At 38.4% G+C, this 15,919-nt stretch overlaps 1 protein-coding gene across 7 annotated transcripts in view; it reads left to right on the top strand.

Annotated features, from left to right (window-relative positions):
- myo3a (myosin IIIA) overlaps window positions 1–14,828 on the top strand; it is a 50,245-nt gene extending 35,417 nt beyond the window's left edge. For 5 of the 7 annotated variants that reach the window (XM_055020946.1, XM_055020940.1, XM_055020939.1 and 2 more), the window contains 16 exons: window positions 80–168; window positions 753–882; window positions 2,364–2,446; window positions 2,645–2,686; window positions 4,103–4,183; window positions 4,439–4,644; window positions 4,729–4,840; window positions 5,626–5,788; window positions 5,871–5,957; window positions 6,037–6,160; window positions 6,437–7,529; window positions 8,383–8,524; window positions 10,626–10,717; window positions 11,759–11,799; window positions 13,478–13,765; window positions 14,412–14,828. In XM_055020946.1, coding sequence (XP_054876921.1) covers window positions 80–168; window positions 753–882; window positions 2,364–2,446; window positions 2,645–2,686; window positions 4,103–4,183; window positions 4,439–4,644; window positions 4,729–4,840; window positions 5,626–5,788; window positions 5,871–5,957; window positions 6,037–6,160; window positions 6,437–7,529; window positions 8,383–8,524; window positions 10,626–10,717; window positions 11,759–11,799; window positions 13,478–13,765; window positions 14,412–14,526 — 2,888 coding nt within the window. In that variant the 3' untranslated portion in view covers window positions 14,527–14,828. The remainder of the gene's footprint in view (window positions 1–79; window positions 169–752; window positions 883–2,363; window positions 2,447–2,644; window positions 2,687–4,102; window positions 4,184–4,438; window positions 4,645–4,728; window positions 4,841–5,625; window positions 5,789–5,870; window positions 5,958–6,036; window positions 6,161–6,436; window positions 7,530–8,382; window positions 8,525–10,625; window positions 10,718–11,758; window positions 11,800–13,477; window positions 13,766–14,411) is intronic. The other 2 variants (XM_055020942.1, XM_055020941.1) reach the window with 1 other exon arrangement.
- The last annotated feature ends 1,091 nt before the right edge of the window (window positions 14,829–15,919 follow it).

Genomic DNA, 15,919 nt, shown 5'->3' with positions numbered 1-15,919 from the left:
AATTTGTGACATTATATTACAGTGATAACAACCTGACTAGTTTTGTAATTTGCTAACGATATACTGTTTGGTATTTTAGAGAAATTTGAAGATAATCTGAAAACAAAGAGCTTCTGGAGGCCTAAAAGGATGGATCTTGGCTTTGGTATTCATCACTATGCTGGGAAGGTAAGTCCCCTTTTATTAAACATGACCTATTTATTCTTCTTTGAACAGGCTAGCATAGCTCTTTGTGCCGCACAAAACATGCTCAATACATTTCTTGTACAAAATTCTGCTTCGATAAGGAGATTTTAGTTTGGTCTTGTCACTTTAAATCCAAATAAACTGCAGCTGGCCACGCCCCCCCAACTCATGTGAAAGTGGCAGCAAATATACGCTCAATTATGCAACTGTACATCTTTGAATAGCAGGAAGTGATTTCTGAATGGTAAGGCAACAACAAAACAGTAAAATCAGCTGACCAAACTTGCTGGAACTCTTCTTGGGTTGCTAGGTAACAGTTCCTATCTTATGTAACTTTTTGAAACACCTAATTTTCCAAACACTACAAAAACATTAACTTATTGCCAAAAACACAATAAAAGTACTTTTTTAAAGTACTTTTAGAAGCAGTTGAGACTCACATGCAAGCACAAAAAGGTACCAAATTTTTATTTCGCATAAGAGGTCACCTTTAACTCCCAAAGTGCACTGCTAAAACTTTTCCAGAGGGCTTCTTCCTGATGTTTTTAATCTTTGTGAACTTTAAGGTGATTTACAACGCTGCTGGCTTCTTGGCCAAGAACAGAGAGACACTCCCAGCAGACATTATCCTCCTGCTGAGGTCATCGGAGAACGAGCTGATCCGCAAACTGGTCACACATCCTCTCACCAAAACGGGTAAAACCAGCAGCAGATTTGGGCAAATTAACTAAAATGTCCTGTAGAAAACAACCTCCTCATGATATCATTGTGTACTGTTTTTAACAAGAAACAAAAATCTGGTTCGCACAACAAGGTTATTGTTCTTCATTGTTTGCAAGATATTTGTTGTAAGGTTTACGTTAAAACCCAGTTGGCAGCCAAAACTAATCTCTTAATCGCCTCAATGAAAGCTTCACAGCTTTTATATCAAGCAGAGTGAGAGTTTTATCACTGAGCTAATCTACAGTTATTCTGGGTTTTAATAAAATCTAAACCTTTTTAACAGAGCTGTACAGAATATAAAACCATTTGTTTACAAAATGGTGTAAGAAACTGTTCAAAATGCTGTTTTGGGTGTTGACAACATTTGAGATTTGGAAAATTGTACCTTTGTTTACAAGAAAGAGTTAAAAAAAAATATTGTCTTCAGGGCTGAAGACAAACAAAAATGGCTAAAATGCAAAACAAAAAATACCAAATTCAGACAGAAGGAACACTTTTCGGAATTAGCATAGAGCTTAAGAGACTAATACAGTAGGTTACATATGGAACATGTTAAAGGATAGTATAGTACTTCCATTAATGATATACTATTTACTGTATGTTCACTTTTCCTTCACATGCTGAAGCGGAAATCAGCATCTTACTGTAATCTGGATGACATGGTTGAAAAACGCATCACAAAATAAAGGTTTAATATTTGTTTATATTGATAATAATTGATTAGTTTTTTTGTCTTAAATATCTCAAACGCTTGTGTCACCTTCCCCGTTTTATCCAGTCGATACTTTGGCAAAATCTAAAACTTCTGCTGCTCAAAGTTACTCTCTACTTTGTTGCTAGGTAACCAAAGAGTGAGTGAGTTGCTAGGTAACCAAAGAGTGAGTGAGTTGCTAGGTAACGAAAGAGTGAGTGAGTTGCTAGGTAACCAAAGGGTGAGTGAGTTAGTTGATTCCACCGACTAGTTTTAGCGAAACTGTGAGAGGCTAAAGTCTTTCCTCTGCCTTCATCTCCCAGAATGCTTTGCGGCTCTGGATTGGAGCTCCGTGGAATTATTGACATTCTGCTGATCTTGATCATATCATGACATACATTGTTCTTGACTTAATGCCCAGTCCTTCTCTAATCTTATCTTTTATAAGATAATATTATGAAAGATCTAATCTTTTATAATATTATAAAAGATAAAAACTCAGGGGAAACTCAGATTTGTTAGACCAGCATTATAATTTGATATAAAATTGGAGGAAATTAAAGTTTGCTCAACTTGTTGAAGAAACATAAGATTTATGATTATTTTATAACCGTTTGTAAAACATAGGGATAATGACAAATTCTAAATATGAAATGTTATTTTTTATTATATTTATTAATTTGAGGACAATTCTGTGCAGAATTTCTGCAGGGAAATTTTTTATTTAAAGCGCTGCGTCTTTGATGCACTGTGTATTTCACAGGTAACCTTGCCCACACTAAGGGTAAAGGCGTAAACACACTGAGAGCGCCGCGGACCCCCACACGGACTATGACCTTGGCTAAGGTACAGTGTACTTACCTGCATTATTATCATCACATCATCTCCTTCATACACACTTTCAATTTATTTATTCTGACTTAATTCCTCTGTGATTTAAAGTTTAATCTTTTGTGTTACTGCAGAGTTTTCTGTTTCAGCTTTGATTACTCCTTGTTTTATTAATTTCCTTGCTCTTTTCTCTTTGCATTTGTTTCGGAAAAGATGGGGATGCTTACGTTGTACAGCTCTTTTTCTTTTAGCGAGGTAATCAGTATATTTATTTATGGATTACTCCCTTACGTAAACCTTTCCTCCTCCTAGAGATCCCCAAACAAAACCGGTAGATCCAGACTCCACATGTCGGTCTGTTTGAGCTTCCTTATCACCAACATGCTTGTTTGATACAAAAATCTATCATTTTGTGGGTTAAAATCTGATGTTTAATCTATATTTAACATTATGGTTCATCTGTATTTGGATTTTAATTGATGGCAAAACAGAAAGTTGTGCATGATGTTGAAATGGAAGAAAATCATTCATAGTTTTAAAGTTTTTTAAATTGAAATCTGGAAAGTGTGGCATGCATTTATATTCTGCTCCCTTTATTCTTAGTCCTCTAAATAAAATCCAGTGGAACCAAGTGGCGATAATACCAAAATGGATCGGCTCGGATGGATTGTGAAATCTTTGTAAACAAAAATGCTCATAAAAATATTAATCATCAAAATGGAAAGTTTATTTTAATCTTCATTTTTCAATCCAAACATTCATTAACCCACTCTGCTGCCATCTTTTAGCATCCGCTAAATAAAACCCCTCCTGGCAACTTAATTATGGTATTTGCTTGTGTGATTTGCTTTAGATTGCAGCCGTACCGTTTGTTAAATGTGGGCCTGGAGGCGACTAGCTAACCTCAAAGCTTTGACAGAAGCTACATGCTCTGTGCTTGACGAGTTCTTGCATTTATTTCCATTCATTTGCATAAATTAGAGCCTGAAAGGCTCATCAAAGCTCATCATGGCTCAGCTCTTAACAGGAAACAAAGAGACGATTAAACAGCAGAACTGAACCAGGAGCAGCACAGACCTGATACTGTGGAGGTTCATTATGCATCCAACTCTACATCCAACTGTACATCCATCCATCCATCCATCCAACAACCAACCAACCAACCAACCAACCATCCATCCATCCATCCATCCATCATCCATCCATCCATCCATCCATCCATCCATACATACCAACCAACCAACCAACCAACCAACCAACCAACCAACCAACCAACCAACCAACCAACCAACCAACCAACCACCAACCAACCAACAACCAACCAACCATCCATCCATCCATCCATCCATCCATCCATCCATACCAACCAACCAACCAACCAACCAACCAACCAACCAACCAACCAACCACCAACCAACCAACCAACCAACCAACCAACTAACTAACTTAAATCCTGGCAGCTTCTTCCATCCGTCTTTACTCCATCATTTGCAACAATTTTTAGGAGGAAACAAAAGTCAGTTTTGAACTAAATGTATTAATGGCCGATTGATTCATCAAAGAAATCGCAAGTGTCACATCAAGGTTATGCTTAAAATAGATTAGAAAAAACTGCAGGAAGTGTAATTGCAGGACACAGTTGGTAATATTAGTTTATTTTGTATTTTTTAGCCAGCAGAACGTGGTGAGGCCCCGTACCATCCGAGAGAAACCACCAACATGAAGACGCAGACCGTGGCCTCGTACTTCAGGGTAATCCAGCTTTAAAGAGCTGTTGTTCTTCAACACTTTTAAATCTTTAAAAAATATCAAAACCACTGAAGCTGTAACAAACATCACAATTAGAGAAGTCCAAATGTTCAAAGTGAGTTCATTCTGCTGAAATAAACAGAATTAATTATTCATCTTTTTACACATTCCTGTAAATATGGAAGGTTTTGTCTTTTTAGACATCCCGCTTTGTGTGGATGAAACTAGCTTAAATCCAACCTATTTGTGTCGTCACAGTACTCTCTGATGGACCTCCTGTCCAAGATGGTGGCCGGGCAGCCGCACTTCGTCCGCTGCATCAAACCCAACAACGAGCGCCATGCCAACAAGTTCGACCGGGAGAAGGTTCTGGTCCAGCTGCGCTACACCGGCGTCCTGGAAACCGCCAAGATCCGACGCCAGGGCTACTCCCATCGCATCCTGTTTGCTAACTTCATGAAGAGGTCAGTTTTCCACTGAAGAACCTCGTAACCTCGGCGGAAACTTTAACGCTTTTCCCGGTTGAATGAATGCGATGAATCCTGCAGGTACTACATCTTGGCGTTTCACGCTCATGAAGAGCCGGCTGTGACTCCAGAGACGTGCGCCGCCATATTGGAGAAGGCAAAACTGGAAAACTGGGCAATGGGGAAGACCAAGGTGAGGAGAGATGGTCGTCAAACAGATTAACAGTCAGTAGCTTAACTAGCGTTTGCCAGATCTAAAAGTTTTTCTTATGTTTGACCTAATCTATTAAACACCTTAAATTACTTTGAAATTTAATTTGTGAATCTTAATTAGCTCCAGAGCAAAATGAATTCCCAGCTTAAAGGGACAGTTCAGCAATTACAGTGCAGTATGTTTCAGTTATCACATTTTGCACATTTTTGTACTTAAATTTTGTTTCAACTTCTTCTAAAAACTTCTTCTAAAGTTAATGTTTTTTGGTGTTGGGAAAATGAGCCTTTTGGAAACCTTCTGATTGTTAAGTCACATTCAAAACCCTGAGCCTTGTTGCCTAGCAACCCAGGCTGTGCTCCAGCATCTTTGGTCAGCTGGTTTTATTGCTGTATTTACTGTACAATGGCTGCTGGAAAAATAAAAACGAGTTTCGTTGTTGACTTACCACCCTGAAACCATTTGCTGCATTCTTGTTGATTGTGTAGGATGCCCCATTTCTGCTTTTCAAAGATGTACAGTTCTATCATTGCGCATCTATTTGCAGCCATTTTCTGTTGTGAGTGTAAACACTGAGTTGGGGGCGTGGCCAGCAACAGATTATTTGGGTTTAAAGTGACAAAAAGAGCAAATTCTGAAAGGACAAGACTAAACTCTTATTTAAAATGATTTTATGCAAAAAATGTTTGGTTTAGACCATAGAGATATCCTTAGGTGACCTTTAATCTCCAACTGTCTTAGCGTTTCCTCCCTGTTGTGCTCCCAAGGTGTTCCTGAAGTATTACCACGTCGAACATCTGAACCTGATGGTGCAGCAGGCGACGCAGAGGATCGTGCTGCTCCAGGCTTGTGTCCGAGGCTGGCTGGGAGCCAAACGGTACCGGAGGATGCTGAAAGAGCGAGAACAAAGCGCTCTGGTTCTGCAGTCAGGTTGGTCGGTCGGTCGGTCGGTCCACGCTGACGCTTCACTCAAAACACAAACATTTATGCTGATTCATGCTTTCCTCTGCAGCTTACAGAGGTCACAAAGTTCGGAAGAAAGTAGCCGACGATAAAAGCAAAGTGAAGTTTGACACTTTTATAATCCAATTTCAGGCTGGTAAGAAAACTTTGCAGACCAAACTTCAGATTTGAGTGTAAAATTGTTTATATTTGGTTGATTGCTTTGCTTGCTTCAGTTTGCAGAGGATATCTGGCAAGAAAGACGTACAAGGAGTTGGTAGATGAGAAAAACAAGGCAGCTACCAAGATCCAGGCTCGCTACAGAGGCCACAAGGAGCGGAAAAGTTTCCAACGAAAACGGTAGAAGAGAACCAACATTTTAAAATTCATTAATGAGCAAAAATATTTACAACCTTTGAATTCTGTACATTTTTGATTCAGTAGTAACAAAATGTTCACTTTATTTTATTAGGATATTATGAAATAGATCAACTCAAAATGAAATAGATCAACTCAAAATAAAATATTATGTGAAGTAGAAGAAAAAAATTTGAAAGTTTCACATTTTTGTTTTTAGAAATATTGTGGAAAAATCTCCTTTACTTTTTCTGACAAAATCTGCAACGATGTTTGTAGGGAAGCCAAAGAGAAGGAGAAAGCGGAGACTGCTCTTAAAGAAGCGGGACCAGAACCTGCTGATGAAACGGCGTCTAAAACAGAAAACAGTGAAGAAGAAGAAGCGAAAGCTGCTGTTGTTCTTCAGAGCAACTTCCGAGGCTACAAAGAGAGAAAAAAATTCAAGGAGAGAAAGAAGACGGTGGCCGGAGCGGAGCTGGAGATACCAAATGAAAACAAGGAGAAAACTGTTAAAGATGGAGAGGAAACCGCAGCGAGCAATCAGGAGGAGAACAACGAGGAAGAGGATGAGAGCACTTATGAGGCAGAGGAGAACGATGACAGCGATAATACCCAGGTACCGGAAGACGAGGAAAACACAGAGGTGAGCGACGAAGCCGTCATTCAGGACGCAGAAACCAGAAACACAAGCGCGCAGGAAGCTGCCAATCTAGAAGAGGAAACTAAAGCAGCGACTGTCATCCAGAGCAACTTCAGAGGCCACAAAGAGAGGAAGAGGCTGCAGGAGGAAGGCAAGGTCACAGGTAAGCAGCAGAAGAAGGAGGAGCCAGAGACTCCAGGTGTTTCTTCTTCTGGTGATGATCCAGATGAGGCAAAGGCAGCTGTGGTGCTCCAAAGCAACTTCCGCGGACACAAGGAGCGGAAACGACTCGAGGAGGAAGGAAAAATTCCCCGGAGGAATAAGAAGGAACCTACAAACGAAGAGCAACCCGTTCCCGATGACCAGGAGAACGTTCCGGAGGCGGCGGACGAGGAGAAAGCAGCGACTGTCCTGCAGAGTAACTTCAGAGGACATCGGGACCGGAAGAAGCTGAAAGCTGAGAAAGAAGCGCGGCAGAAAGAGACAGATGGCGGAGCAGTTCGTGATGAAGCGGAGCCCGGCGGGAAGGAAAAGGACGAGGCGCTGGATGTCAGCGATGTGGCGATCGAGCGCAAAGAGCAGGAAGATCTGGAGAAAGAGAGGCGGGAGGAAGAGCATGCAGCGGTGAGAATCCAGAGTAACTTCAGGGGATATAAGGACCGGAAGAACCTGAAGGCCAACAGGGAGGCGGCCCGGACGGAAGCCGAGCAGCTGGAAAGTTTCTCCAAAGAGGTACGGTCCGATCAGAACGGAGCCAACATTTACTGAGACACACCTCACCGACATGACATCATCTACTGAAGAGGATTAGGGCACTGAAAAAAAATTATTCTGACTTTAATCTGAGGATTCACTGTCATCTCAAAATCCTGATTTTTTTTAAATAGAATTATTTTCTTCAAAATTCTTTTTTTTCTGAGAATTTCCTCAGAATTTTGACTTTTTTTCCTCAGAATTCTGATTATTTTAGTTTTTTCCTCTGAACTTTAGTCTCTTAATTCTGACTTCAATCTCAGAGTTCTTATTTTTTCTCAGAATTTTATTCTGAGAATTCTTAAATTGTAATGGTAGAATTTTGATTTTAAAGTTTAAGTATGTAGGTTTTATTTTAAATATATATTTTTTCCATAGCTGTTAAAACAGTCACCATGTCGTCACAGTATCATATAAAACAGGAAATCTGTGAAAAATATTTTGCTCCTTTTTGTGCTGTTATTGTCTTTTGAAGAAATGCACCTTTTCTGACCAAAAACAACCAATAAGAGCCAAGAGGCGGGTCTCGGCGCTGTCAATCATCCTCACATATGCTGCTTAATGTGCTAATTATTACTTATCACAAATAGCACATTTATCCTGGGTGGCTTTACTAACTAGCCTGGCTCTGATTGGATTTTTTTACATAGTGATATGTAGAAATATGTCTTTTATAAAAGTTGCATATTGCAGTTTTAAGTCTGTGATTAGTGACCAGAGCCACATTAGCGATACACATATTCTTTTTCTTTTTTCTTTCAGCATTGCTGGTTGGTGAAAGAAAACATTGTTATTCTTATTCTACTCATATCTTCACTAATCTCTCCGACAGATTGCGGAGACTTCCCAGGACTTTGCGGCCCTGCAGCAGAAGCTGAATGAGATCATCCTGGCCCATCAATCAAACCCTGAAAACAATGGCATGTTTGTGAGAGGAAAAGCAATCAATGGCTACGCCCCACAGATTCAGTCAGGTAAGATGGTGAGATTGGCTTAGTGAGAAACAGATCATCCACCAATGAATATCAGTCATACTGCTGGCAGACACTCAGCCGAGGTTAATGTGAACTTTGGGCTTTTGAAGGATAATTAATACTGTCACTTAAGAGAGAGATGGTTCAATTTTTTACTGTATTTATGAGTCAAGGCATTAATAATCACCCAAACACAAAGACACCAACTGAGCTAGGAAGCGATGCAATAAGCGTTTGGATCATTTTCTTGAACTATTCAGCAGATTTTATTGCAACCTTTCTCGGTCAGATGATGATTTTATCAAGGCAGCTATTTTTCTCCTCTTCTGTCGTGCAACTTCATTAGATCAGGAAAACCGAGAAAGTCAAGTGCCAAAACAGGAAGCGCCTCGCCACTTGATGTGTCATCAGAAGTGAAATTTGATTTGCACAGTTGATAGCTGTAATTGGTTTCAGGGCGGTGAGCGAGAGAAGCTGGAAACTGAAAGTTTGGAGTCTGAAAGCCCAGATGGCGCCTCGAATGAAACAGTCGAGATGGATTCAGGTGTCTTTAACTATGAAGCACTGGAATGCTATTCTATTTAGAAAATATTTCAAAAATGATCTAATTTGTCAATCATTTGATATTATTTTAATTGTGTAACTCAAGAGTATTTCAGCTACTTATTGTTATTATTACAGTAACTGTAACTTGTTCACTCAGCTATATTTCAATATTGTTGAAAAACACAATTTAGCATTTCCATTAAATAATAAACAGAATTAAAATCACATATGTATAAATTTGTTCATGCGATAAATAATTAAAAAACATGCAATTCCATTATCCTGGAGTCTTCCTGTCATCTTCTTCTTCGTAGTTTCTGCCAGTGGCAACGTCCTGTTGTGTTTTTTTGGCAGTAGAAGAATATTGACAAAGTAATGGAAGTAGCTGTGTTTCCATTGACCATATAATTGCATAAAAAAGGGTAAGCTAGTAATCTGCTAGCTTTAGCTACATAGCATAAAAACTGACTTTAACAAAGGATTCCAGACAGTTTTCAGACTGTCTGTGGTCACAGATTGAATAATCTGCGTAATTTCTAAGGGGAATTATCTGTTTCGCACTCTGAGATCACTTTTCAACAATCTAATCCGTCTTCATGAATTTTGGTGACACAGTAAGCTGAACCAGAATCATTAGCGCCACACGCAATGAAAGCAGACGAATGTCGGCCGCACTGTTCTTCATAGAAAAGGTCAACAAAAGTTAATCATGTTTTGTGAGCCAACAATTACGGCAGAAATTAATTTGACGGTGTTTAAAATTAGCGTTAGTCGTCGGTGTGAAAGAGAATGACCTTTTAGATGGAGTTGTTTAATAACATTAGACACTTTTCATCTTCTTTTCCTGGGAGCTTTTGCATATGATGGATTGTTTTTCTGCCAGTTTGAGCGTTAATAATAAGCGGCAAGCAAAGGTCAGTCTAATTGCAATAACATAGATGAGTGATATTGTCTAGAAGAGCACTGAAGGTAAATTATGACAAATAGCAGCTTTGGTAAAAGTCAGACATTTTGTGACGACACAACATGGATGTTAAATCATTTATTTGTTTTTGATATTTTGTTACAGAAATGTGATCGACAGCATCCAGGTTATATAAAATACACAGGGTCATTGGAGATAAACTGCTTGGTCTCATAGTATTGTATGAAAATAGATTTGTGTAAAGTTTAGTGGAAGGAAAAACTGACAGAAAAAACAATTTCAGATAGTCGCCTTGTAAACATCATACACTTTATCAGCAAGTTGATATTTATTGGGTCTAAATTCATAAATGGACACTTTTCAGATTCATGAGAAATTAATGTTTATGCATTTCTAGAATGGTTTGTATTAAAAATCTCAGTTTTACACACAAAAATACTCTTTCCTGGACTAATTTTACATGACAACCAAGCTAAATTTTGAGTTATAAACACTAAAACTGTAACATTTTCCAAGTTTTTCCTGCAGAGGCACAGTTGTGATTGCTTCTTTTGTTACTTTTCAGTCGCCTGAAGCTCCAAAATTCAAAACTGCCACTTGACATTTTTAAATGTTTCTGTTACTTTTCAGCTGACAAGAGATTTTTGAGAACCCCCCGCAGAACGCAGCAGCCCAAAACCCTGAACACACCAGAGGACTCCACTTACTACACGCTCATTCATGTGAGTGGCAGGAAAAAAAAAGCTGATTGATTCTGGATATTTCTGACTGCAAACTTTAGAAACCGTAATTGCTTTCACAGTTGCTGGTTTTTACAATGCGCCATTGATTGGCTTTTTATTTTCCTTTTATTGTGCTGATGAGGCGTTTACCGCCAAATTGACTGGAAAAGAAAAAGTTCTCTACTTTTTGAAAATGTTTTTTTTAAATTATTATTTCAGCAAAGGAACAGTTTATTAACTTTATTCGGCCAAATTACTCATTTTTACAAGCCAACTTCGCGGTACCAGAACTCTGTGACACTTTGCGCTATCTGAAAAATTCAACAGTTTCTGAAAGAGGAGACGTTGCACTTTCCAGCCAGTGTCAGGTTATTACGGTAATTTTATTCCTGCAACTGGAGGAATCATGTTTTCTTCATTTTAATCTCATAAAACAATCTTTCAATTGAATGTAACTGGAGAAATTGTCACTAACAATCCTATTCATCAATTTCATTCATATTAAACATAAATTATATATAATTATTTTATTATTTTTATATGTTTCTCTAGAAAATCATCCTGGAATTTTCTTCCCAATGAAAATATATCCAACCTTTTAAATTAAGATCCATATATTTAAAAACGCTTTGGTTGACTTTAAGTTTTTTTGGTTTTTTTAACTTTCTTTTAATATGGTTCTACTTAGTAGTTTTTTACTTGGCACTGTATCTGTTTTGTTGTTTTCTGTATTTATTTATTTTAGTATAAATATGACATAAAGCTCATATATTTATGTGAGGGGACTTTGTAAAGTTCTTTATAAATAAAGTTTGATAATTAGCTATTAATTACAGCTTATATTAATTCAATAACTATTATTTATTTTATGTCGACTTGTTTTACATTTTGTTTTTCATTTCTTTTTATTAGAATTTTTTCTTTTAGGAAAGTATTTCTTATACTTTCCTAGTATTTTTCAAATGTTTTTTTAATATAATTTTTATACATTTGTTTCTCATTCAAACAGTAATATTTGCTTTTTTCCGTTTTCCCACTCAGAGATCTGTCCAGGACGATAAACGCAAACCCAGAAAAGAGGAGTAAGTATCTAGATAAATTGATTAACCGTTCATTCATTCAAATTAGCTTCACTAATATTTATTGTACCTGTGAATGAAGTTTTAATTCTCTTTAAGAAATAAGTTAACTTCTTAAAATTCCTGCAATTTGACCCAAAAAGTGCTGGAGCATTCTGGGAAGTGAGTGTCCATGTGGGAGTTCATGCATATTTATGTTGTGCAGAAGACACAAGGTGAGTTTACCGCCCAGAGCGAGGAAGTGAAGATAGACTGATAGGGCTGGCTGAACAAGCAAGAGGTGCTTTTTCACCACAGCTTGAGGAAAACACACACACGCACACACACGCCACGATGCTCTAAACATCAAGGCGAATAATTTGTTAGCAGATAAATAAAGCCAGGAATGGACAGGAGTAGTTTACATGCATCATTAAGGATGAGAAGGTCAGGAGAAACGATGGAGCTGACAGGTGGGAGATGGGAAAGCGTTGGCGATAAGGAGGGAATTGTACTGCGAGTAAATGATAATAAATGTGTGAAGGAAGGAGAAGCAGGAAGGGAGGCTGTGCTGAAGGTATGTAGAGATTATAGGCACAGCTGCTTTAACGTCTCTGTAAGATGCAACAAGATGGGATGAAGCATCCTGTATGATCCTGGAAATCCTCCACTTATTGTGAAAAAGTGATTTCACCAAAGGAAACATTTGATTTCACATCTTAATCTAGTTTCTGCAGATATAGAAAACAGTGAAAACTTTTGCTTTGGCTATACAGAGTAGGATCGCTTTTTAAAATGTTGCATCATCTTTTATAAAATATTACAGGGGAAATTATCAAGTTTAGCAACCCTCAAATATCTGGATCACTGTTTTGTGGCCAGTAAAAAATAATTTATCGATTCAGGACGTTTAAGCTGGTCCAAACCTTGAAATTGTGAATATGCAAATGTGCTAAATTTACATTTTATACATTTGTGTACATTTATTTGTGTCTCTACTGCTTCTAACAACAACAAGCCAAGCTCTAAAAAAGATGTTTTTGGTGAAGATGAGTGGGTTCAAAAACCTCCCACTAAGTCTAATTCAACAGGCACTACGCTGTTAGCTAGCAACCAAAGTGTAGCTCCAGCATGTTTGGTCAGTTTGTTTTACTGGTGTACAATGGCTGCTGGAAAATACAAGTGTTTTGTTGTTCACTTATCATCAAAAAACTATTTGCTGAATTCTTGTTTGTTGTCCAGGAGGCTCCACTTCTGCTTTTCAAAGATGCACTTTGAAAATTTGTTCTTGCATTATTATCTTTTATTATGTTCTTGCATTATTATTTGATAATTGCATATCTGTTTACAGTCATTTTCAGGGGTTGTGTAAATGTTGAGTTGGGGGGTGTGGCCAGCAGCAGATTATCTGGATTTAAAGTGACAAGACACCCTAAAACGCCTCATTCCAAACTGAGAATAAAATCTCGTTATCTAATTAATTAGAATTGTCACAATGACTAATTTTGTAGAACCATAAATGGTCCCAGAAGTTATTTGGATAAACAATAATATTGTTGTTTTGAGAACATTGTTAATTAATATATTGATATGGGATAATAATGCAGGAACACATTTTCAAAGATCAATCAACTTTAAATTTTTATGAACATTCAACTCTGGAAAACAAAATGTCCGGTTCAGCCCTGTGTTTGTTCTCCAGTCCAGGGAAGCAGCTTGACGTGGACGACCAGTACTACCGCACCCTGTCCACCAAACGGCCCGAACCCTCCAGCTCCACCCGGGGGACGCACGAGAGGAGGCAGTCTGTAGAGAGGAGACAGTCCATGGAGCGAAGACAGTCCATGGACAGGAGACGATCCACGGTCCGCAGTCACCACGGAGACAGACGGCTGTCCACGGACCAAAGGTCGGCAGGTTCTAGTCGACAGATGAGAGAGAGGGCGGTCACTGAGCCCGAGCTTCCCAGACCCGTGAAACAAGACAACAGGTGCGTCCTCAAAGGTTCTCGATGTGGAGAAGACGATATTTTAAAGTTCTGCCTCTTGGCGCCAGAACCTTTCAGGGTCCACAGGGGTTCATAAGGTTACAGCGGCTCTGCAAGATTAGATGGTGCAAGACATTTAAAACCCAGTAAAAGAATCTTAAAATCAATCCTGAGACGTACTGGGAGCAGGTGTGATGTTGGGTTGCTGTGACATGAATCTGTGATGGAAACTGATTCAACTGGTTTTCTGTGTTTGTGGGGTTTTAAATGCCATGCAGTCAGAAAAATACATAAAAAACAATAAATAGTTTTTAGTGATAGTATAACAAAAATACGGTGCTGGTGGCCACATGACTCTCTGGATGTTGATATAGAATTTATTCATAATGTAAACAAATGTCAAAATATTAAATCATTTAATTAAAATAGATTGTTTATAAATGAGTATTTTTAAAGTTTGAGGTTCTAAAAGGGCAGATTTATCTGCCTGGTGTCTGTGATGGGCGGTTTGGATGATGAATGGTCAGAGATGATAACCAAAATGAAAACACAAATCGTTTCATCTCCTCCTTTTTGTAATTTTGCTTTGTTTGTTTTGTGAGTCTCCATCTTCAGAACCATCTGTGACACGTTGGGTTTGTGTTTGCAGGCGCTCCGTTCCGCGGATGTCGTCGACGGAGAGCCGAAGCGGAGACAATCCGTACGACTTCAGGCACCTGCTGAGGAAGACGTCGCAGAGACGAAGGCTCATCAAGAAGTACTGAACCGGGCCGGACTTGAGAATGGACCTGCAGCTTCTCCTGTGGCAGATTTTAAACGTTTTAGAGAACGTGCAGGAGATCATGCGTCACTGGTTTCTGAGAATCAAGAATAGATTGTAAATAATAAATGTAATAAAGTTGTTGTATATTAAGATTTATTCATGTTGACTATTGAAAGTGTTTGTGTTGATGCCCATTTTCTTAATTTTCACATATTTACTTTTGGAAAATAAGCCTCAGATTTGTTGTGTTTTGCTGTCTCGATGTCTTGTTTGTTAATTTAAACATAAAGTATTTTAAAATTATCTTTCTTTGCAGTCTCATCATATTACTGCATCTTAAATTATATTATTTTCTCTCTTTTGCTGCTTTGCATGCAGTTCACAGACATGATCTCAGACCAACCCCAGAGATTTACTATATTATTGTGAATTTCTCTCACATTCAGCTTGTAACCTTTAGAGGAGGAACAACCCCACAGGGACTGTCAGGAAACCCCCAACTACAGGCTTACAGAAAATATCCCCCAAAAGCTACCACTGCTCATTAGGACCAATGTAGATAGAAAAAAAAAGACTTTGACATTTTGGGATTCATCTCAAAAAAATTCTGGAAAAATCTTTTGGGCTGCAAAAGTTGAAAATTTGCAAGAAGTAGCTCAGAAAGCATTTTATTTAACCTTAGAAGCTATAAATCCCAGATCTAAACTATTACTCTGTTAGCTTTCTGTAGCTGCTGCTACCTTAATAAATGGTTCAGCTTCTGTTTTACTCTTGTTTACAAGATGCTGCTTTTCAAAATTATTGCTATACTAGTAGTTAGTATTTACTACAACTTCATTTATGTTTATAATTTGAGACATAAATGGCTATTTGGATTATTTTAATGTACAATTCCTGATGAATTCAGGTTTTAATGAGAGTTTTAAACAACAGGAAGGAGTAAAACTGACCAATGAGAAGATTCACTGAGTAGAAAATGTGGAGAAATGTCATTGTTTCTAATTTCAGTCACCAGAAACAAACTGAAGTGGAGCGTAAATCCATAAAGGGATTATTTAAAGACTTGTTCATCTAAAACTATTTGCACTTCAACTATATTTGTAGATTATTTACATTTTTATGAAGGTACCAAAAAGAAGCAATAATAGTCAAATGTCAGATATTTTGGCTCAATAGCCGCAGTGATGAGCGCAGCTCTTGGAGTGAAACACATGGTGAGAAATGCTGGACATTTTGAACCGTTTTGCCTTTTGGAGCGGAGCTTCTCTGCTCTCCTCCCCGCCCTGCAGGTTTCTCCTCTGGACGCGGCCAATTAGAGCAGCCGGTCGTCAAAAGAAAAAACTCCGCAATCGCCTTGCGGATGGATTAGTTGGCATTCTGCGGCTGTGCGCAGG

The sequence above is a fragment of the Poeciliopsis prolifica genome, unplaced genomic scaffold, assembly GCF_027474105.1.
Source record: "Poeciliopsis prolifica strain line A6 unplaced genomic scaffold, Auburn_PproV2 SCAFFOLD072, whole genome shotgun sequence".
NCBI classification, from domain to species: domain Eukaryota; kingdom Metazoa; phylum Chordata; class Actinopteri; order Cyprinodontiformes; family Poeciliidae; genus Poeciliopsis; species Poeciliopsis prolifica.
Note: the sequence above shows the minus strand (reverse complement) of the source record. Positions and strands in the feature narration are given on the sequence as shown.